We start from the raw sequence: 22,029 nt of genomic DNA on the forward strand, positions 1-22,029 counted from the left end.
ACCGTTATTTTCTCCCAGTGCTAATGGTCGGTGTTTAAGTACTTGTTAGGTGAATGTGAGCACTTACTACATGCCCCACCCTGGGCAAGAAACGGCAGGCATTAGACAGATAACCACACCTGGCAATTGTGGGTGTGGGTGTGCGCCTAGCGCCTATATCCAAGGGACTGGAAAAGTATCCAGAGGGCCACTGTCAGTGGGGTCTCCAGCAAACCTCCGGGGAAGAAGAGGGTGCACGGACCATGGAGAACAAGCGCGGGGCGCTGGTGAGACAGGAAAGGCCCTCCCACAGGATGGGGCACAGAAGAATCTCCAGGAGCGCCAGGGCCGCTCCGCTACTTCCTCTATAGGGCATCAGGGAGACCAGGAGCACAAAACGCTGCGCTGGGCTTTGCACGGAAGTGGGCCGACGAGAGGAGGAGGAAGGGCGGGGCGGACCCATCGCGCTCCGCGGGTGGCAGGCCGCCCAGTGCGATTGGACCACCGCGCAGACGCAGCCCGCGATAGGCGGGGGCGCTGGCTCCAAGCCCTATGCAAATCAAGGATCGCAATTCTCACCAATCAGAGGGGAGCTCCGGCGCTGTTCCTGCTAATGAGAGCGCGCGGCACGCCTTCGAGTTGGGAGGGGGGGCGGGGAGCTGCGCGGGGGCGGGGCACGGGCTAGTCGGTCGACTCGGAACCCAGACCACAGCGGAGGCCTGCCTTCCCCCGCTCTCCAAATTCCTCTTTGGAGCGGCCTCCCTTCCGGCTGAGGGGGCGGAGTTGGCCCTGGGTGGTTAGCGCTCCGGCTTCCTGCACCCTGCAGGCGGGGGCGTTTTCACTGTGACCTCGTTTTGTTGGGGCTGATTTGCGTGGGCTTTTGGTTGTTAGTATTACCAAGAAATTTAAAAATACATGTAACTAACCAGAGATTGACTGTTACGACTATTTTGTCATATTTGCTTCAAATTTAATAAGCAACAAAAATGAAATTCCCTTTGTTTTTTATTACCATCTCCACTATTTGTCAGTGTTGGAAATCACTGTGGTGGGGACTTTTCTTTTTTTCTTTTTTCTTTTTTAATTTTTAGTTTTGAGAGAGAGAGAAGGAGCGGGGTAGGGCGAGAGAGAGAGACATGGAATCACAGAATCCAAAGCAGGCTCCAGGTTCTAAGCTGTCAGCACAGAGCCCAATGCAGGGTTTGAACCCACCAGAGATCATGACCAGAGCTGAAGTCAGATGACAGAATGTCCTCAGGGGCATGTATCCTTTTCACTCAGGTTTATTTGCAAATAAATGTGATGTTAAAAGCACATTCATGTACCTGAGAACATATTTTGTGATTTTCAGGTTTATAAAAATGGTTATCTTCTTGGGCATTTCATTCTGCAAATTTTTTTTTTCTTGGCTGGGTCAACAGCCTTCATAGGTATTGCCAAATTGCTCTCCACAGATTTTCACTTATTTCAGGGACATATGAATCCCACCTTTTGCCAATACTTACCTTGCTTACTTAGAGCAGTGGAACACCTCTTCTTGTCCTTTGCTTTTAAAGAATAAATCTGAGAGACAAAGAGGGCAGCCTTCACCTGCCAGTTGATGTGGCCAAGTCAGGCCAGGGCCCCAGCTGTTTCCTGGGGCAGGTGGGACAGCCCTAAAATCTGTCTGGCCCTTGGCTGGGCCCCCCAGATGGCAGCTCCCCTTACCTCTGCTTTACCTGTGCAGTGACCGGGCCTGGGTCCGGGCCTTAGGGGATTCTTCCCTCCTCTTGTAGCCTTAGAAGAGGCAGAGGGTCCCTAGTACTCCAGGTCCTAATAGACAGGTATCTGCCCCATCTGCAATCCATCTAGATCCATCTCCTAGTACAAAGCCTGTGTTCCTAAAGCCCAACGTGCTTCATGTAGAGGTAGAACAGACTGGGGCAAGGGAAGGGCTTGGTCAAGAACACATAGCTAGGCATAGGTTAAGTTGAGGACATATCCAAGGGGCTCCTGACCTGGGAGAGGTGTTCAAACTTAGAGAGTCTGGACAAGCTCCTGTTTGCTGCTGCAAACACCCGGAGGATGGATTGGTGGTGGGAACCAGAGATAGTAATGGGTGGCCTCAGACTCCTAGATCCTCACTCGGCCTGTATACCCTCCCTCCCCCTTCGCAGCCAGAGTGAGAAGCAAGTGGTGGGAAGGGTGGGAGGTCATTCCTTGGGGAAAGGAACTTTGCCTTAGGCTGTATAGGGGGGTCCCCAGTGAAAAATTGACAAAGTCCAGGGGCATCTGTGTAGCTTAGTTAAGTGTCTGAATCTTGGTCTCAGCTCAGGTCATGGTCTCATGGTTTTGTGGGTTCAAGCCCCACATTGGGCACTGTGCTGACGGCATGGAGCCTGCCTGGGATTCTTTCTCCTCTCTCTCTGGCCCTCCCCCACTTGTGTGCGCGCGCTCGCGCTCTCTCTCTAGCTCTCTCTCTCTCTCAATATAAGTAAACATGAAAAAAAAATGTTTAAAAAAAATTGACAGTGGCGCCGGGTGGCTCTGTCGGTTGAGCGTCCGACTTCGGCTCAGGTCATGATCTTGCAGTTTGTGAGTTCAAGCCCCGCGTCAGGCTCTGTGCTGACAGCTCGGAGCCTGGAGCCTGCTTCAGATTCTGTGTCTCCATCCCTCTGCCCCTTCCCCACTCACGCTCTGTCTCTCTGTCTCTTGAAAATAAATAAACATTAAAAAATGTTTTTAAAAAATTGACAAAGTCCTTTGGCTCCTCAGAGACTTCATTTGCCCATCTGTGAATCAGGAGAGTGGGTACTCACAGTTGAACTCCTAGGAGCCCAGAGCAACAGATGCTGGTTGTTGGGAGACCAGAACCTACCCCTGGGCTGGAGCCCCTCATGTAGAGAAAGATGAGGATCTCCCTTTGCATCCAGGACTCCAGGGAGGAGAGGCATGCTGCAGACTTCCCAGGCAACACCTGGTGGGCTGCAGAAGCTAGAGGAAGGACTATTTGGAGGAGCTTGGGGCATCGGTGAAAGGGGTTGGATGATTAAGCTGAACAACACGAAAAGTTTTCAAGGGCGGTCAGGCTGGGGCAGGGCCCCAAAGCCACACTCCTGGCCCTTAATGGAGGCAGCCAAAAGACAGGCGCTGGGAGAGGTAAGAGGAGGTGGGGAAGAAAAAGGGCCTCTGGGAGCATGTGTCTGCACGGTGCATTGCACGAGGCTCCGGAATCCTAATGCCAATCCTGTATGGACAGGGCGTAACCCCTGGTGCAGACTTGCGGTGGGGGCAGGCCGGGTCTCTGGCTTTCACCACTTTATAGCTTCCTTTGGCTTAGTTTCCATCAGGGCACCACCATTCATTACTTCTTGTCTTGTGAAGCAGCCAGAAGGGGCTCTCACAGAAGATCAAGTTGGGTGATCTCAAAAGGTGGGGAATCGTGGGCCCCCTGAGCTCACACGTGATTTTGTTTGGCCCATCTCGCATCTATTTGTTCTCAATTGTGGTAACATACACGTAACATAAAATTTGCCATCTTAACCATTTCGGTAGCACTACATGTATTCACGTTGTTGCGCAACCGATCTCCGCAACGTTTGCATCTTGCAAAACTAAACTTTTGTGACCAGTAAACAACTCCCTTTTCTGTCCACCGTCCGGTCCCTGGCAACCACCACTCAATTTCCTGTCTCTGTGGTTTTGGCCATATTTCATGTAAGTGGACTCATACAGAACTTATCTTTCTTGTTGACTGGGTTACTATATTTCGCATAATGTCCTCAAGCTTCATCCACGTCGTAGCCTGTGTCAGAATCTCCTCCCTCGCGAAGGTGGGATAACACTCCGTTGGATGGATACGCCACATTCTACTTATCCATTCGCCAGGCGGTGGGCGCTTGTGTGAATTCTGCCTCTTGGCTGTGGTGGACAAAATGCTGTGAACGTGGCTGTACACATCTCTTTGAGCTGATACTTTCAATTCTTTCAGGCCTATACCCAGAAGTAAAATTGCTGGATGATATGACGATGGGACATGTAATTTTTTTGAGGGACCCCATACTGTTGTCCTCAGCAGCTACACCCATCTCACAATCCCACTGACCGTGTCCAAGGGCTCCAATTTCTGCACATTCTCGCCCACGCTTTTTTTTTTTTTTTTTTTAAGTAGTCGTCTTGATGGTTGGGCGTTTGGAGTATTTCTTTTGGTTAAACCCACATTTCACAAGCGGGAGGTTTCACACCCAAAAAGTGCATAGTTTCTACATAAAAAATTCTCAGCAGGTGCTTCTGATGACTTAGCCCCATGTGGGACCATTGGCAGGTTGAGGCACCCTCCCAAGCCCCCTGGATGGCCCAAGCTGCATCTTCAGACACATTGTCAGGAGGTGCTTCTAATACGGTCTGAGAAAATGGGAAGCAGTCAGCAGAACTGGTCGTCACTGCCTGTCTTCAGGTGGGGTCTGTGTCTTCCACTTGGCCAGACCGCCCTGCCTGGCCTGGTGCCCATGCACATCTGTGTTAGAGACCCCTGGTCTCGTCCCTCCTCATCCGCCTTCCATGCATGCCCAGTTTGTAATGGGGAACTGGATTGGCTTTGTATTGTGTCCAACTGGGCTAGGCCGAACTACATTTCCCACAATTCCCTTCTCTGTGTGTTTCCTGTAGGGTGGGCCGCAAGGTGGATTCTGGCCAGATTTGGAAGGAAGCCATCGTTGTGGTTGCCGATCTGCTGATTTACCTCCTTGGTGTGAGGCAGCACCAATGACGACTTTCCCTGGATTCTCCTTTGGTCTTGCTGACTCAGGGGTGTGCATGGTTAACTCTGACAAAGCGTCTTAGCTTCCACAGGGTACCGTCATCGCCAAGGTCAGAGGCACCGGGAACCAACACAAGTTGGTCTGTCCTGGCGTTCCAGCTTGTGCGGATTCAGCCTGCTCGTGAGCTTCCCCTCCTGCCTGGGCACCTCCGGCTCCAGCCTCTGTCACGGTGATCCAGCCTCCTGGAAACTGTTTCATCGGCCCCGCAAGTGTGCAAGCCAGTTCCCTGTAACCGATCTGGTGTATGGGTGTGTCAGTGCCACTAGCCCTCCGGTTCTGCTTCCCCACCGAACTCTGACTGAGCGGGGACCCTGAAGCCCTGCTGACTCCTGCCTCATGCCTGTCAGTGTACCTGCTGCTTTCACCGTTCCCCAGACTCAGAAGCTTTTGTCACACTGGGAGCCTGTGTCATTGCTGCTCCCGCCTGGACTGTCGATCCCCCATTGTTGCCGGTTTGTGTGTCCTGTGCATCCTCCTCAAGAACAGGAAGCAGATCCCTGCCTCCTCAGCCAGTGTGTGCTCAATGAGTGACCATGGACTAGGCCATACGAAAGACCCCAGGGCCTCTTTGTTGCCTCAGGACTAATGGAGCTGCTAGTACAACTAATGGGCCCTCTGGCTGTATCACCCAAAGTCTGATGCCTGGGACAGAGGGATAGCAGCACCCCCCACCCCATCCCCGACCTTGTGCTGAGTGCTCAAGCCCCTCACCCCCATCAGGTTCTGTGCTCAGTACTAAGCCTTGCCCTGGCAGAGGGACAGATTCAGCTAGGTTGTTCAGTCAGTGGAGACCCCATCCTGTGGTCACTAAGGCCTGCACTGCCTGCAAAGGGGCCTTTCCAGTGTCTTCAAGGCTGTCCTGGGCCCAGGGAGAAGTTGCATCTAGGGACCCAGAAGGCAGACCTGAGTACCACCCCCTCCGCCTGAGGATATCAAAGGGAGGCAGGTCCCAGCCCCATGAGAGGAAGAAGGCAGGGAAATCCTGGAGACCCCGGCCATAGGCAGTGTGTTTGGACCCCCTGGTTAACAGATAGGTGAGTAAAAGAAATCTTTCTTGGTTCCATTTAGACACGAGGAAACTGAGGAATGGAGAGAACAGTCTTGCCCAGAACAAAAGACATGGTGGACAAGATCCAGAAAGCTGGCCTCAGCCTCCAGGGACCTGGTCCCACCCAACCCCCATCCCTATCAAAGGGTGCAGAGAGGAGACCAGGCTGGGGCCATTGCTAAGCCCGTATTTTGCAGATAAGCAAATACACCTGGTCCCTTGCTTCCTCACTGCACCAGGGTCACTTGCCCCAGGAAGCTCTCCTCCAGAGCCTCCCAGTGTCATGAGCCTCCAAGGTTCACCTGGAATTGGGAGTCTTTGAAGTGAGGTCTAAAAGACACAGTAGGTAAATGCTGGGTCCCGGGCTCCTCAGTCCCATGCAGGAGCTGAGTGTGGTGTCAGGGCAGGAAATACAGCCTTCCCAGTCTCAGCTCCAAACCCACACGACGAGCTTTTAAACACTCCCCTCGCTGGGGCTGTCACAGGGCTGAGAGGAGACCTGTGCAGCTTGCCTTAGTGCTGGCCACATACAGAGTGTTCACATGGGGCTGCTTACGGCCATCCATTCTTCAACTTGGGGTGCAGGTCAGAGATGTGGGCCCCACCCCAAGGTGCAGCTCAGCTTGAAGGGGCTGAGTGAGCACCCCGAGAAGAGAGGAGGGGGAGGGCCTGTGGGTAGACGGTGGGACACTGGGAAAGTCCTTTCAGAAGAACAATTTAAAGGGATGACAAGGTGTCCAGGATGTGAGCATGGGAGGGTAAAGTGGGTCAAAGGAGTGAGAGACCAGATTGCAAGTGACAAAAAAAACAATTCAAATGCGCTTACGTAGAAAGCAATGTATCAGTTCACGTGGCAGTCAGATCTAACTAGCTTCAGGCATGGCTGGATCCAGAGGCTCCGTTAATGTCCTCAGATTATCTATCTCCATCTTGTGGTTCCAACTTTCTCAGTTGGGGTTCCTTTGTCACATGGGCTCTCCCTCCCTGTATACTGACAAAAATGGCTACTGGTAACTCTGGCCTCCTGTCCCTACCTGGGGGAGGGAGCACCTCTTTTTCAGTAGCTCCGGGAAGAGTGCCAGGATTGACACTCATTCAACTCACTGCCTTCAAGAACCTATTTCTGACCCATTGGCTGTGGCAAAGTGAACAATGGAATGCTCTTCATTGGCCAGGTCCTCAGCCACATGACCCTCATGGAGAAATCCAGAGCCATGTGGCCTGAAAGTAGGGGGGTTTGGGTCACCAGAAAAATATTACAATGTCCTTTAATAGAGTGGGAGGCCTGCCCCGTGGAGGGCTGGTCCATGGGCTATAAGGCAGGCCTTAGGATGGAGAGGACAGCCAGGGGCCCAAGTGTTCATGGAATGGAGACAGGAGACAGGACAGAGGTGGGGCAGCAGCATCAAAGCAGGAGGCCACTGGGGGAGCCAGATGGTATGAACAAGAGGGTGGGTTTGGGTGGGAAACACGGAAAGGAGGGGTCGAATAAAATGGACCTGAAGGGCATTTTGGGGCCCTGGAGCTCCCGTGATGTCTGCAAAGGATAGACGGTTGGGGGTGGGGGTGGGGCTTTGGTTAGGAAGGACTCAGAAGGGATGGAGCTCAGTGTGAATTGTTGCATGGGAAGGTACAGTGTCCCCCTGCCCGTGGCCCCTGTAGCAGCCCTTCTGAACCGTCTCAGAACCTGTTACCTGGGAGCTGATCGAAAAGCTAAGTCCCAGGCCCCTGGCCTCAGACTGATACTTGGACAACTGGGGTGAGGCCAGGTGGGATCTGGGCTTGGGTTTCTGGTTTAGGGAATGGGTGTGGAATCAGAGATCACATTCAGCTGGTCAGGAGAACCATCCCCCCCCCACACCCCACCCCCACCCCCCCCCAGAATCCTGGGTAGGCCGGGGCCTGTCCTGGCCTCTAGCTGCTGGCAGCCTCTCAGGTGGCCCTGCAGGCAGTATGGGACAGGAGCTGGGCTGGCTCAATGATCCTGTAGCAAGGCACTGGCCGTGCCACCCCCCAGTCAAAGATGCAAAATGGATGAAGCCATTACTGAAAGGCAAGTGGCCAGGGCATGGGCTGGCAGGGTGAGTGAATGGTCAGCCCTGGCCCACCATACCCACAGTCTCCAACCCAGGCCTCCTTCCTGCCTCCTGGACACCCCCAGTTCCCCAGAATCAGAACAGTCACAGCCAGGCTAGTAGGTGGAGGGGCACCTTGTCCTCAAACCTTCTGCCTAGAGAGCAATGATGTGCCAAGGGACGTGTCTGGGACTTGTCCCTGAGGCAGGAGGCAGCAGGGAGGAGCCCCCACTGACTTTAAGACACTGAAAGAGCAAGTGGAGTGGCCACTCGCCCTGTGTGGAAGGATCTGCAGGGTGACAGATGGCTGAAGTGTTTGCTCTGTGACCCCCACTCTGTGTGCAGGGGGAGGGTAGTGGCTGCCAGGCCCTGCTCTGGGATATCAGCAGGCCAGGGGCGCTTCTCCAGTGATGCTCCCTCCCCTCTCCTAGTCTCTAACACTAACACAGAGATCATCTCCATCTTTCACCTACCCCCAGCCCAGGCTTACCCAGTTTGGTACATGTACACACGCAGTTCTAGAACATTCCCTAGCTTCCAGAGCCCTCCTTTTGCAGGGTTGTCCTCATAGGAACATCTGTCAAAGGCTCAAACGGCCTTAAGTACAACTATTCCATATGCTGGACACCAGAGTGTCCCAGGGCTCAGGTTCACACTTTCCAACTTGTCCAGGAATCCTCCGGGGTCCCGCGTGTGCACTCCAGATGAACAAACAAGCTGAGGATCCGTGCCTTGCTCAGGCCACACCTCGGGTTGTGCTCAGTGTGCCAGAGCCCGAGGCCTCCACATTTCCAATATCCCTCTCACATCAACACAAAGTCTCAGTGAATTCGGAATAACTAACCTCTGCCAAGGCTCAGCCTGGAGGGACCTCGTACGTGCTGAGGGGCACTGACCAGTAAGCCCAAAAAGCCATGGCTGTCCCCTCCCCCTCTCCCCACCCCCTGTCGGGGACCGGAGCAGCCTATCTCCAGCATGTTTCCACCTCGGCACACTAGAGATCGGTCCCTTGAGGCTCCTTCCATCAGCCAGGCGCCCCCTCCCCGCAGTTTCCACCCCTCACGGGGAACTCCAGGCCTACCTAGCTAACATCCGGGGTACCCAAGACCCTTGGGACCCACCATCCAACCCAAGCTGCTCGCCGACCGCACCCATCCCTACTCCACTCGGAAGAAAACGAGAGCGGTTCAAAGGTTTAAACAATTTATTGTGCCCCAAAAAGGCCAACGGGAGGAAAGGAAGGCCGCGCGGCCCCGCGCCCCGAGCGATTGTTTGTCGCGCACCCAAAGGCGGAGGGTGGGGAGTGGGGAAGGGCGGCGCGGCGGCGGCGTCTCAGCGCACCAGGGCCCGGCCAACCCGCGGCCCCCGCCCTGGCAGGCAGGCGCGGCCTCGGCCATTGGCGCCTAGGGGCCGGTTACCATGGAGACAGCCGTTGCCAAGGGCGAGAGCCAATAGGGGCGTCGCCTGGCCGTTTCAAAAATCTAAAGCAAAAACAACAACAAAAAACCGCTACGGCGGCGGGGGAGGGGGGGCAGGAAAGGGGATGGAGGGAGCCCCGGGCCCTCCGTGCGGCTCAGAGCAGGGGCGGCGGTGGCCTGGCCGGGCAACCGTACAAAAACCTACATACACTTGGGGTAGAAAAACCGAACACCGGAAAGACCCGGCAGGCCGGCGAGCTCACTTGCGGCCCTTGGGCACCTTGGGGACGCTGGGCTTGGCCGCCTTCTTCACCTTCTTGCCCCCGGCAGCCGCCGCCTTCTTAGCCTTGCTGCCTTTGTCCTTCTTGGAGGCGGCGCCCTTCTTGTGCGAGCGCTTCTCGGGCTTCTGGCCCTTGGCCGGCTTCTTGTCCGCGCGCCGGGGGCCAGCCGCGCCCGGGGCCGCCTTCTTGGCCTTGTGCGCGGCGGGCGCCGGGGCGGTGGCGGCCGCTGTGGCTCCGCGCCGCTCGCCGCCGCCCTCCAGCTTCTTGCGGTTGAGCTTGAAGGAGCCGTTGGCGCCGGTGCCCTTCACCTGCAGGAGCGTGTCGTTCTGCACCAGCGCCTTGATGGAGTACTTGAGGTAGGTGCGCCCGTTCTGCTGGTCGAACCACGCCACCTTCTTGGCCTCCGTGTAGATCTTGGCCAGCGACGAGCCGTTGCGCTCGCCCAGCCTGCGGATGGTCTCCACCACCAGCTGGCTGTACTTGCCCGGCTGGTTCTTCTTCTTGTTGTTCTTCTTCTTCTTGGACGGGGACAGCGCTGCCGAGCCGCCAGCCTTGGCCGCCTTCTTGGCCGCCCCCTCGGCGGTCGTCAGCGGCAGGGCCTCCTCGAGCTCCACAGACATGGTGGCGAGCGGGTTGGTGGCGGGCGGGGCGCGGAAGCCCGGGGGCCGCGCCGGGAAGAGGAAGGCGAGAGGCCGAGGGGGCGCCGGGGGACTGGGGGCGCGCGGCGGCTCCAGGCGGGAGCGGCCGCGGCCGGGCCTGGGGCCGGGCGGCAGGGCTGGGGTGGGGGCCGGGCCGGCCGGATCGGGGGTCCTGGGCCGGGGCCGGGGCCGGAGCCGGAGCGGAGGGGCCGGGGCGGAGGGCGCCGGAGCCGGGACCCTGCAGGAGCGAGGAAATCGGCCGAGGGAAGCGCCGCTGCTGCCGCTACCACCGTTGCCGCCGGAGCTCGCTGGGCGTGCGCGCTGCGCTCTGGTGAGGAGGGCGCTCCGCTCCGCCTTTATAGCTCCGTGGCGGACCACGTTGAGAACAACAACAGCCTGGTCTGGAGCCAGCGCCAACTTGTGCTTCTTGGAGCCCCTTCCTCGGCCTCTGGCTTCCCGGGCAGCGCCTCCCGGGCGCCACCGAACCCACCGCCGAGCGCCCCGGGCAGGGCCCGAGCCTGCGGCGCAGCGGAGAAGCGGCCTGCGCCCGGGAAGGGCTCGACAAAGGGGAACGGAGGGGTGCACCCTAGGCTGCGGGAGCGCGAGTGGAGGGGGCACCCGGTTTGGAGACGAATAGCTCGGGCCCCGGGGGAGGCCGCGCGGCGCGGAGCTTTGCGGCCGGCAGCCAAGAGTGCGCCGCGGCCACCTAAGCCCCGAGCGCGTCCAGGGGGCCCCAGGCCTGCCCGCAGGACAAGCTTTAATTTGTCCGAACTAACACAGGGCACGCCCTCACGTGGTCGGCTGGGGCAATGTGAAGTGTGCTAGGACATCTTCGAGGGGGGTCTCCACCCGAGTCCGAGGGGATGGCGGCTGGAGGCGCCCTCCAGCTGTGCGCCCGGGGTCTTGTTAGGCCTAAGGGGCCCGGGCACCGCCCGAGAGGACGTGGGGGACGACCGCAAGTGTCTCTCTGAGGACATTTCTTAGCCCCCCACCCCCACTGGCGCTGATGCTCTAAGTGCCCCATTTTGTGGTGCGCGAGTAGCCGCCACGGTCCCCCCCCCCCCAAAGCCAAATGTCGGCTCCACGGTGGAGCAGGTTGAGCGAAATGTCGGGGTGCGACCCCCGAAGGAGTTCTCGGACAGGATGGGGGAGGGGAGTTGTTCCGGCCACACCCCTCCCATTCTCGTCGGGAGAGTGCGATTGAGAGCGGGTCCTGGAGACCGCTCGCCCGGCTCCTTTCTCCTGGTACCAGGCGAAGTCCTCCGCAGAGGATCGTGCAAGTCTGGCGGCCCTGAGCTGGGCGGGGTCCAGTGTCGCGGGTGCGGAGGAGGCGCCGGACGGTCTTTCTTGAAGCCAAAGAAGCCTCTGCTTGGGGAAGCTGAGACCATGGGGAGACACCCAGAGAGGAGAGCTGATCCCTTTGGGGTAAGTGATTTTAGGCCTGAGCATGGAGGGGTGGGTGGGACGGGACGTAGACAATTGGGGTTTCAGGGTGGAGAGAGCTGGAGGCCTTCAAGTCCGGAAAAGCAGAGTGGGGGTGTTCTGGGCCTTCTACCCCAAGAGTCCCCTCTTGTCGGCGCGCACCCCCAAGCACAGACCCCATTTGCCCTCTGACAAGCTAGTGAATAAGGTCCAGGAGAGGAAGAAATTGAAGCTAGGAAAAGGTGAGACGGGGAGTGGTTTTGAGGGGGGCGGGGGGGTGTCAGTCGCTGGGAGCCAGGAAGGGCTTCACTCCCAGGGCGGTGAGTACGGCCCATAGGGGAGGGGAGATAATCACAGGTCCCGGCAAAGAAGGCCAAGCCCCTCTTCCAGGAATGAGACCCCCCTGAGTGGACTGTCTGTCAAGGGCCAGGAAAACCTTGGGGCCTGAGACCTCAGCCAAAGTGAGAAAAGACCGCCAGGAATTTCCTGACTGAGAGGGGTTTCTGAAAGTGCCACAGAGCTGAGCCCTGGGGGCGGCCCTGGGGAGCAGAAAGGTCTTGCTGGGGTGGTCTTGCAAAGGTCTTGCAGAAACTGCACGTGACTTGAGCACAAAAACCACAGGTTCCGGAAATGCAAAGTGTGTGCAGGCTGGGCTGCTTGGAGGATGCAGTGCAGTGACCGAGAAGCAGGAAGACGGAGCTGCTGCAGCCCCCTGAGGAGTGTCTGTCTGTCCAGGAACAGGAGCCATCCAAGAATGAGCAGAGGGCACGCCGGGGGAGGTGGGCATGGCGGCCCTACCCGGTGGCCCAGGGTACATGATGGGGCAGGAACAGGGACACCGGAAAGAGAGCCGGCCCAAGGAAATCAGGTGGAGGGGGGTAGCCAGGTGCCTGGCCTAGAGAGGCTAGAGCTTGGGGCTCTAAAGGTCAGAGCAAGAGCAGAGGGTGATGCCCCTGGGGAAACCCCGGCATGGGCCGCAGGGACATCCTCAGACTGAAATTTGCCCAGCCATTCCGGGAGAGAAGGTCGCTGGAAATGTGAATCTGGAGCAGGCTGGGTCAGGGGTGTCTTCCCTGGGGTCATCGCGCAGGGAAAAGGAGGACGTGGAAATGGTAGAAAAGGGAGGGGTGCTCCACTGGAGACAGAGGAAGAACGGTCAGAGAGGGAGGAGGAAACCAGGCGTGGCAGGTGTCACGGAAGCTAAGGAAGAGAGAGTTTCAAGAAACAAGGGCTGGTCGGTCACCGTGCAGCCCCTTCAGAAAGTGGATCAGTCTATCAGAATGGACCGGCGAGCTTCCGGCCCTCGAGACCCCCTGGCTGGAATCTGCCTGGTTTGCCTCGTGGGTTTTAAAACACCAGGATTAAAAAAATCAGGTGATTTCGGGTAAAAATGTGTCCAGACTTCAGCTTTCCCTTCAAAAAATCTGAGGACTCACCCTGGGTGGGGGCAGAAAGAACAGGGCCTGAGTTAACAGTTTTTCTGCTAGATGGGCTAGACCCCCAACACCTGGTCAGTTTAGGGAGTGTGGCCAGTGTGGGGCAGAGGGAAGGTTCTCCAGCCCTGGGGGAGGCCTGGCCAGGGTTGGAGGGGAGAAGGAACCAGCGGAGGGAGTGAATACGTACAGGCAGGGCAGTGTGGCCCAGGCGGTGGGGAGGGTGCAGAAGACGCAGCTCAGAGTCCACACCGGCCCTAGTGGGCTCCTTGGCCTGCTGGTGGAGCAGGTGCTTGTGGGGGGGAGGGGAGCGCTGCCTGTGGACCTGTAGACCAGGGCTCTGGGAGACTAATAATTCTAGGGCTTTGGGAACTGCCAGAGACGCAAGTGGTTTCATCCCACTGGCCTCGTTGTACAGATGAGGAAACTGAGGCCTGGGGCTACCTGGATGTCCAGTTAGCCAGGATTCTAGACCTGGGGTGCTGCCAGCCTTCAGGGATGCTTCTCAAACCCCATACCTCCCAAACAGCTCCCCACCCCCATCACCCCTCTATGGAAACGTAGGTGGGGAAGGCCTCAAGCAAACCAATGAAACATGACAAAATTTGGAAAAAGAAACATATGGAAGTGGCCAGGGCCTCTCTCTCTCTCTCTCTCTCTCTCTCTCTCCCCCTAGTTGAGCTCATCCAATCCTGGAGCTCCAAACACCATCCATACCCTGCTGACCCCCGTTTCTATCAGCCCTCATTTCTGTCTCTCTCCTGACCAAAGGACTCTGGCATCCAGCCGCCTGTCGTGGCCTCCACTGGGATGTCCAGACACATCTCATCTGCGTCCTGGCTAAAACAGAACTCGGTTTTTTTCTCTTGCAAACCTGCTCCTCTCCCCAAGGTTCCCAGGCAGTCCTAGCCCCAAAGCATAGACTCGCCCTGTTTTTTTTTTTCCCTCTACCCTCTCATTCACCCCATAGTTTCCTGTCACAGCTACCCCCAAACAGGTTCCTCCCGAAGCCCACCCCCACACTCTCCACAGTCCTCTCCATTCAGCAGCAGGCAGAGCAGCTGATGTGAAGTCTGATCCCCTGCTTCCCACCTCTGTTGAGAAGGCCTCCAGTGGCTTTTCATCAGACTTAAGAGGAGTCTGCACTCAGCCACACTGGCCTTTTTTTTTTTTTTTTTAATGTTTATTTTTTTGAGAGAGACAGTGTGAGCCAGGGAGGGGCAGAGAGAGAGGGAGGGAGACACAGAATCTGAAGCAGGCTCCAGTCTCTGAGCTGTCAGCACAAAGCCTGATGCGGGGCTCGAACTCACAAACTGGGAGATCATGACCTGAGCTGAAGTCGGATGCTTAACCCACTGAGCCACCCAGGCGCCCCTACGCTGGCCTTTGTGTTCCTCACACAGACCCAGGGGACTCCCACCTCAGGGCCTTTGCACTTGCTGTGCCGCTGACTGCCTTTATTTCGATTGCAATCCATGAATACCTACCTCTTCAGGGCAGCCTCCACGCCAGCCTGGCTGAAGTACCTGTATCACATCATCCTCTGATCATGTGCTTACCATCATCATCTGACCCTATTCTGTCTATTTGCTTGTGTAAAACTGTAAGAACAGAGTGGGGCCTGCCTTGCTCCCTGCCAGATCCCAGCCCTGGCCACACCCTGCCTGCTGGGTACCCCTGTTCATTGCTGTCTGTACTGCAGCAACAGGGAGATGGACCCGGAGCCATGAGCTCCTGGTTTGACCTCAACCCTGGCCACTCCCCCAGACCTCTTGTGCCACCCACCGCCCCCCACCCCCCACTGCTCTGCCTCGGTTCCCCAGTTTGTGAAAAAGGGATGTGTGCAGTTTGAACGACCCTCCTCCAGCTTTGGCAGTCTGAGTCTGGACAGCCAAACCGAGATGTCCTCAAGAGAAGGGAGGACTGGGAAGAACACAGCCTGCCTGGAGGATGGGACATAAAACAGAGATCTTGGTGTCAGCAGAGGAGTCTGCTGGGCCTGATGGCAAGTCTGGGTCTAGGATGCAAAACCCCGGGCTCTGGGCAGGTTCCCTCCTGTGCTTCTGTCAGCCTCAGTGTCATCTGTAAAAGGGGTACACACACTAGAGCTCGAATGGAGGCACCTTCCCCTGGGAGGGTTTCAGAAGACCTGCGTGGGAGTCACCAGCCTCAGGGATGGGGTTCAGAGACCCTGCCCCCTGAGGGTCCTTCACCCGGAAAGGCCTCATTGGCTTGAGCCGGCTGCAGAGAGTTGAAGGCCAAAGAATCGGTCTCCCCAAAAGGGGTTTTAAACTGAGAGGTTGGCTCCAGCCTAGGCCTGGGCTGGGAGGGAGGGTGGCTGGGCCCAGTTTGGGATTTTAAATGTAAATAGAGAGGCATTAAGTACTTTTCAGCATTTAAGTGGAGACAAAGGGAAATTCACCAGGCGAGATGGTGGGGAAGGTTGCCTTTAAGATGCAAATGTATATTGTGAAACCCTGAATGGGGACGTTGTTCGGGGCCCTGGCCCCTAGCCCCTTGTGGCCGGGCAGTGGGCTCCGAGGGGTCCGTGGGTCAGACGAACCCGGGCAGAGTGGCCAGAGATCAAAGGAGGGGCCAAGTCGCTGCTGAGGCTGAAAGGGTGCGAAACGTGGGGACCGAGAGAGCTTGGAGTTCCCGGAGGCCCCGCTTGCAGGGAGCCTGCTGGCCCCCCCAGGCCCGAGCGGGGCGTAAAGGAAGAGCCGGGTGGAATGGGATAGGCCAGGGGGCAGGCTCTGAAGTGCAGGTGGCCCATGCTTAGGGCACCGGCAAAGCATGAGCCCCGCGAAGGGTTCTAATACAGTACGCATTGTTTTAAGAATGGAGGTAAGTAGTTCTCGTGGAAGAAACCAGACCTTCGTGGAACTTCACACAGCTTCGTGCCGTTTTCATTCGGAATGGCATTAAGGGATAAGGGATGGCAGGACCGCGTGCACACGTCTGCATTTGGCCTTTAGGGGAGCCTTCACCCCAGGCACCTGCGGACCATGGGCATCGAGTAAGAATCCCCAACCACTAGAGATAAGGCCGTGAGGGTGAAAGAATTGAGGATGATGGGAGATTTGAACCTGTCTCCAGGAGCCAGCCGCCCCCCTCCGTCCGTCCTCCAAAAGTCGGAAGGCTGCGGGACCCAGCAGCGGGCACAGGAGGAAAGGGGGGTGGGGGCCCAGCCTGCCCCGGCGCTGCCAGCAATCTCGCTGCCCTTCCCCAGGCCGCCTTGCCCCTCCCCCCAGTTCTTTAAAAGCTCGTTAGTTTTTTCTCAATAAAGTTGTTCGTGGTATAAAACCCAACGGTGTAGAAGGAAGGATGCGGAGGGAAAACCAAGTCCCCGCCCCTCGCCCCCACCGCCTGGCCTCGGCCCCGCAGGCGCCCGCGGCTGAATGGGGGCCCTCGTGTCACCGCTCCCTGTCGCACACGCAGTTGTGCTTCCCGCTCTGTTGAACAGGACGTTTCCACTGACACATCCAGGTGTAACTTGGCCTTCAGAACAGGGCCTGGGTGTTTTCCACCAGCCCTGTGGGTGGATGTGCGGCGCAAGCCGGGACTAGCCTTCCTTGCTATCCTGGAAAGATCTAGAGGATTCGTCCTGTAAATGGGGTTCCTCTGTCCAAGAGATTTGCTAACTCTTGGTGACCTGAGACCAGGTTGCCCTCAAGAGCATGTTCCCCCCCCCCCCCACCACCATTTCCTACTGCTGTGCTGTGCTGTGTCCCCACCTGGGGCCTTTTTCCACGCATGAGTGCCACCCCACAGGGAGAGCGCTGGGCCCTCAGGATTCGTTTTTCTTCCTTTTCAGGTTTTGTAACCCCCAGCTGGTGTGCACGTGCCCTCCCTTGGGCTCCCACCTCAGGTGCTGCCATCACTCCTCAGGGCCTCTGTCCCCCCACCCCGCCACCCCCACTGCCCTCTCTTCTGGGCTGTGGCGGAGACTGGCTGTGGTCTGCCTCCTGCCTGCTTTTCTAAGTTCATATCCCATTCTTCATTCCTGTTAGTGGCCTCAGCCGTCCTCCTGGCTGCTCTGGGCTCACCCTACACTTGACTGCACCTCCCCCTGCCCCCAAGCAGCATCCCCAGCCCCGGGGATCCTGAGGCTTGGAACTGGGGTCTCTGTCCAGCCCTCCCGCCCATGTGTGCGTCACAGGGCCTGCATGTGGGCCGCTCAGAGAGCCTGGACCAGGGGTGAGGATTTGAAGGAGGGAGTGAGCAGTGGAAACTAGAAAATGGCTTCTCCAGGCTCCGCCCTTGAGTAACTGTCCCCTCCCAGGCTCACCCTTGGGTGGGGACCAAGGAGAGCAGCTGAGAGGAGCTGGGTGGTTAACGTTAGGGAGGAAAGGCCCCGTGAGGAGAGGGTAGCTCCCAGCCCAAAGCCTTCTGGGGATTCCCTGTCCTTGGGGGGCAGGGGTCTTCTGGGTACATTCCCGGTCCCCCCCCCCCCCCCGCTTCTTCCCCCCACCCAAGGGTCAGTTTACAGGCTCCGAGAGGGAGCTCTGGCCTGGCTCGGGCTCTGGGACCTGCGGCCTCGCCTCTGCCCCTGCAGGGCTTGGTTTCCTTAGAGGGGAGTGTGGAGTTGGGGGGGAGGGAGCTGGGGGGGACATCTCTTCCCCAGAACTTTGGTTTGAGGCCCAAGGAGCTAGGACAGGATCGAGAAACCATTCTGGAGAGGGATCCAGAAGACGAGGACAAAAGCCGACAGGCAGAAACCACCTGCCCGTGTCTCCTTGGGCCACCAGCCCCAGTGGCCTGCTTTGGCCACCCCTACGGCGCAATCCCTGTTGGCTGAGGTGCAGGCAAGGGAATCTTGGCTTTATCTCCCTTTGTCACAACCAACCTCAGTTAGTGGACACTTTCTTCCTGGGGAAGAACTGAAAGCCCTAAACAGGTGCGGGGGTGGCGGGGAGAGCAGCCTGCAGCCCCATGCTCAGCAGCTGGGAGCCTGGGCACCACGCTTTCCCGGAATATCGTTTCCAGGGGGTGGTGGGTGCATGTCCCTCCACTGTCCAGATGAGGAAACTGAGGCTTCAGAAAGGTTGGGCAATGCCCCAATGACATCCGGCCAGAAAAAGATGGCAAGGCATTTGCTGTTTACCCCATTGCAAGTAGCCCCCGCTCCCCTACCCCCAGACACTTGATGTACTTTGTTTTATAGCACTTATCACTTTCTGAGATTATCCTGTCTCCTGCCTGTTCCCACTAGAGCAGGAGCCCTGTCTAACTCACTGCTGCATAGGGCCTGGCACATAGTAGGCCCTCAGTAAATATTTGTTGAATGAATGAGATGGGATTCAAACCGGGTCTGGCTTCCTGTCCCAGCACTGACCTTACATGGGTCACAACTCGAAGTATCTGTGCACTGAGCCCACTGGGCTGCCTGGCAGAGCAGGCAGGGACCCCACAGAATTGTGACACCTTTGAAGACCCTAGTGGAAAGCCTACTGCGACCTTTGCAAGGCACAGAATTTTATTTCATCGTTGCTTGTCCCATTTGGGGACCTTGAACTTTTCTACTAGTCAAGTATGTGTTAACTGCCCCTTTCTTCCCGTGATGAGGCACAGCCTCACACCAGACTGCTCCCTAATTGCCATTATCTGAGGGGGGCCTGAAGGGTGGGGACATTACGGCTGCACCGGGTAGCTGGCAGCAAAGGCGTCCCGCTTGGATGGCCACCATACATACACCTGGCCCTGCCATGGTCCCCCTCCTCGGCCAAATTCAATCCAGTTCTTCCTCTACTTACGAGGCAGCCAGAGGAGCTTTTAAAAGGCAAACCAGAGCTTGTGACTGTCCTGCTGGGACCCTCCAGCGCCCCACCCCCCACCCCGACTCCGCCAGGCCCCGCTGACCTCTTCGACTTTATCCGCCGCCGCTCCCTCCCTCCCTGCGGGCTCCTTCTCCTGGCGGGCACAACCCTGCAGACATGCCGGCTGTGGCGCCAGGCATCCTGCTAGCCTGCCCCCTCCCCACCCCCTCCCGCCGCCCCCATCCACACTGGCTCCCTCCATCCTGTCATCCTGATTCCTTTTCTCTTAAGGTTTCTCCAGCTGTGTGAGCTTTTATTTACTTGCTTCCTATCTGTCCGCCTGCCTCCAAGACCTTGGCTGTCTTGTGTAGCATCGAATGATGAGAATCTAGAAACGAATCTAACTCTTGGCCCTAAGTCAGGTTCAGAAATATATTTAAAGATGGGGGAAAAAATACCCAACCAAACCAACGTGTAGTCTGGAGCCTGACATCAGTAGCTCTCAAAAAATATGCTCCCTTCCTTTTCTCCCCCCCTCCTCAGGTAATCTTTCTTGAAAGAGGTGGGCTTTGAATAATGCTTTTGAGACCATCAAGGGATTGAATGGGAGGATTCTTAGCCCACATCTTGTCCCATCTGCCCTGTCCCCCCCCCCCCAGCCCCATTTTACATGACGAAGCTGAGGTCCAGAGAAGAGGCAGGACTCACTTGGGGCATGCGGATTCTACTCCAAGTCTAATTACCAGCCCAGTGCCCTTGCCCCATCTGTCCAGTGTGGCTGGGTGTGGGGAGGGGAGAGCAGGGCCACAGGATGAGGGCGGGCATCAGGCTGTGAGCCACCCTTGTCTGGGTGTGAAAGACAACCATAAAGGCTGTTCATCTGGGCCCCAGGCCCCAGAACCATGCCTCACTGGAAACAGCTGAAGGGGGTGTTTGACCTCGAGAAGAATACCAAGAGGGACTGAGCTCTCTCTGACGCTAAACTGTATTCTGGACCTGCCTGCCTTGCACCCCCTGCCCCAAGACATTGAGAAAGCCTCAAAGTGGGTCTCCCTGTTGCCAGATCTTCACAGAGGCCAAGTTTTCCCCAAAGCCCCTGTGGGATCTTGCCCACCCCTGCCGAAACACGTGGACAGCTTCCCATCACACTCGGAGTAAAATCCAAACGTCTCCCCACAGCCTGGAAGGCCAGATGTGGTCCTGTCCCCTGCTGGTCTCCTGTTTTTACCCTGGCTCCCCTTCATTGCTGGCTTTTCTGTCCATGCCTTGGACATCCAAGCCGCAGGCCACCGCAGTGCCTTTGTGCTGTTTCCAGTCTTCAATTTGAAGACTTTCACGGCAATTGCCCCTTTTTGTGACAAGTTAATGTCACCTTCTCCGGGAAACCCTCCTTAAACACCCCATCTGAAGTAGGGTTACCCACGCCCCCCCTTCCTCCACACTTTCCCATGTTTTTCGTCATAGCACGTCTCACTATTGGGGAGTTTGTGTGTTTCTAATCCTCATTTCTCTGCCCCACCCTAAAGTCAGCTTATCTGTCTTGTGTATCATGGAATCCTCTGTACGTGGCACACAATAGATGCTCAATAAATATTTGTTTGAATAAATGAAGGGGAAAAAAAAGGGCCCCTCCGGGGTACAGAGATTTGGCCTGGTCTTTTCTGTCCCAAGTATTACACCAGGTGTCTGGAGATCCTGGGGGGGGCGGGGGGGGGTGAAGGCCAAGACAGCATCTTTCCCGGAGCCCCCCATCTCAGGTCAGGATTGCCACGAGGTGGCCGTTCACCCCAGCCGGAGGCAGAACGGGCCCACCTGGGGCAACTTTGTGTCCAGGGAACGGGAGGGTTTCAACGCCAGGGTTGAAAACGAACCGGGAGGATGTGGCGTAGTTCGGGTAAGCGACGGCCGAGGTCAGGGTCAACGGGGAGACCTTTGGGGGACATAAGATAAAGGGTTCCGGCGACACACCGGCAAGGTGTTGGTGCTGGCCCCCGAGCGGACGTGCCCTTCTCTACTCTAGGGGGTTTAGCAGTGGTGGGTGCCTAGCTATTGCCTCAGTCGGTGCCTCTCCAGAGCGGGGGTGCAATAGTGCCCCCTCCGCCCCTCCGTTTCACGGGGGCCCGAGCACTCGGGTAGGGGGGGGCGCGGCCCTCGACGGCCTTTGCCGAAGAGGCGGCGCGGGACCCTGCGCTTCTGTCTCGCCGCCGCCTGCAGGCGCCCTTCCCTCCCTCGCCCCACCCGCCCCACCGCCCCCAGAGGTCCGAGCCGCCGGGCCAGGCCCGTCCCCGGAGCGGGAGCGGGCGGGAATGGCAGCGGCGAGACGGCCCCGGCCCACTGGGTTCGGCTCAGCCGTTAGGCGTTGGGCGCGCGCCCCGCCCCCGACGTCCCAGCCGTCGCGGGCCAGCCCCGCCCCTCGTCTCCACGGAGACCCGCACGCTGCACCGCGCCCGCCTCTCAAAGGCCGTCCTGCGGCGGCGCGTGCCTGCCCTGCGCGCCTTCTCTGGACACCGCGAGCCTTGTCTCCCAGACGCTTATTGACATGCAGACTCCCAGACTCCTTCCCTGAAGAGTCAGTCAATAGGTTCAGGGAGGGGCGTGGGAATCTCCTTTAGCAAGGCGATTCTTATGATGGATCATGATGATCGGCAGGCTTGGGAAGGGAATTGACCCCAAAGCCTAGAGAGTTTAGACCCTTGGGTATATGGACCCTTGGGTATATGCTAGAATACAATGACTCCCAGCTCCTTTCCTAGTTTTGTATGGGGCCTTGAGCCAAAAGCTTCTGCTGACTTATCACCCCCCAGAAGTGTGGTTCTCAATCCTGGCTACACACTCAAATCACCTGGTAAGCTTTAAAAAATACAGTGCTTTCTTTCATACCAATTGAATTGAAAGCACTGATGGTAGGGCCCCGACATGAGGATATATTTTATTTTGAAAATGTTTGTTTACTTATTTTGAGAGAGACAGAGAGAGAGAGAGGGAGAGAGAAAGCTCACGGAGTAGGGAAGGGGCAGAGAGGGAGAGAGAACTGTGAGATCATCACCTGAGCTGGTATCAAGTCAGATGCTTAGGGGCACCCGGGAGGCTCAGTCGGTTGGCATCCAACTTCAGCTCAGGCAGTGATCTTGCGGTTCGTGAGTTCGAGCCCTGCACTGGGTTCTGTGCTGACAGCTCAGA

General features: G+C 57.4%; 1 protein-coding gene and 1 long non-coding RNA gene across 2 annotated transcripts; one reads left to right on the top strand and one right to left on the bottom strand.

Annotated features, from left to right (window-relative positions):
• Positions 1-9,087: 9,087 nt before the first annotated feature.
• LOC122236408 (histone H1.10) lies at positions 9,088-10,325 on the bottom strand. The gene has a single exon (XM_042977364.1). It carries the CDS (start codon positions 10,218-10,220, stop codon positions 9,579-9,581), a length of 642 nt encoding a protein of 213 aa, XP_042833298.1. The 5' UTR covers positions 10,221-10,325; the 3' UTR covers positions 9,088-9,578.
• Positions 10,326-11,426: 1,101 nt separating this feature from the next.
• Positions 11,427-13,051, top strand: LOC107180609. Its single transcript, XR_001511368.2, has 2 exons — positions 11,427-11,663; positions 12,282-13,051. It is a non-coding gene; the product is annotated as an uncharacterized LOC107180609 (long non-coding RNA).
• The last annotated feature ends 8,978 nt before the right edge of the window (positions 13,052-22,029 follow it).

This window comes from Panthera tigris, chromosome A2, assembly GCF_018350195.1.
Source record: "Panthera tigris isolate Pti1 chromosome A2, P.tigris_Pti1_mat1.1, whole genome shotgun sequence".
Taxonomy (NCBI): domain Eukaryota; kingdom Metazoa; phylum Chordata; class Mammalia; order Carnivora; family Felidae; genus Panthera; species Panthera tigris.

Coding starts and splice junctions, on each gene's coding strand:
- LOC122236408 (XM_042977364.1), bottom strand. CDS start 10,220: ATGTCTGTGGAGCTCGAGGAGGCCCTGCCGCTGACGACCGCCGAGGGG.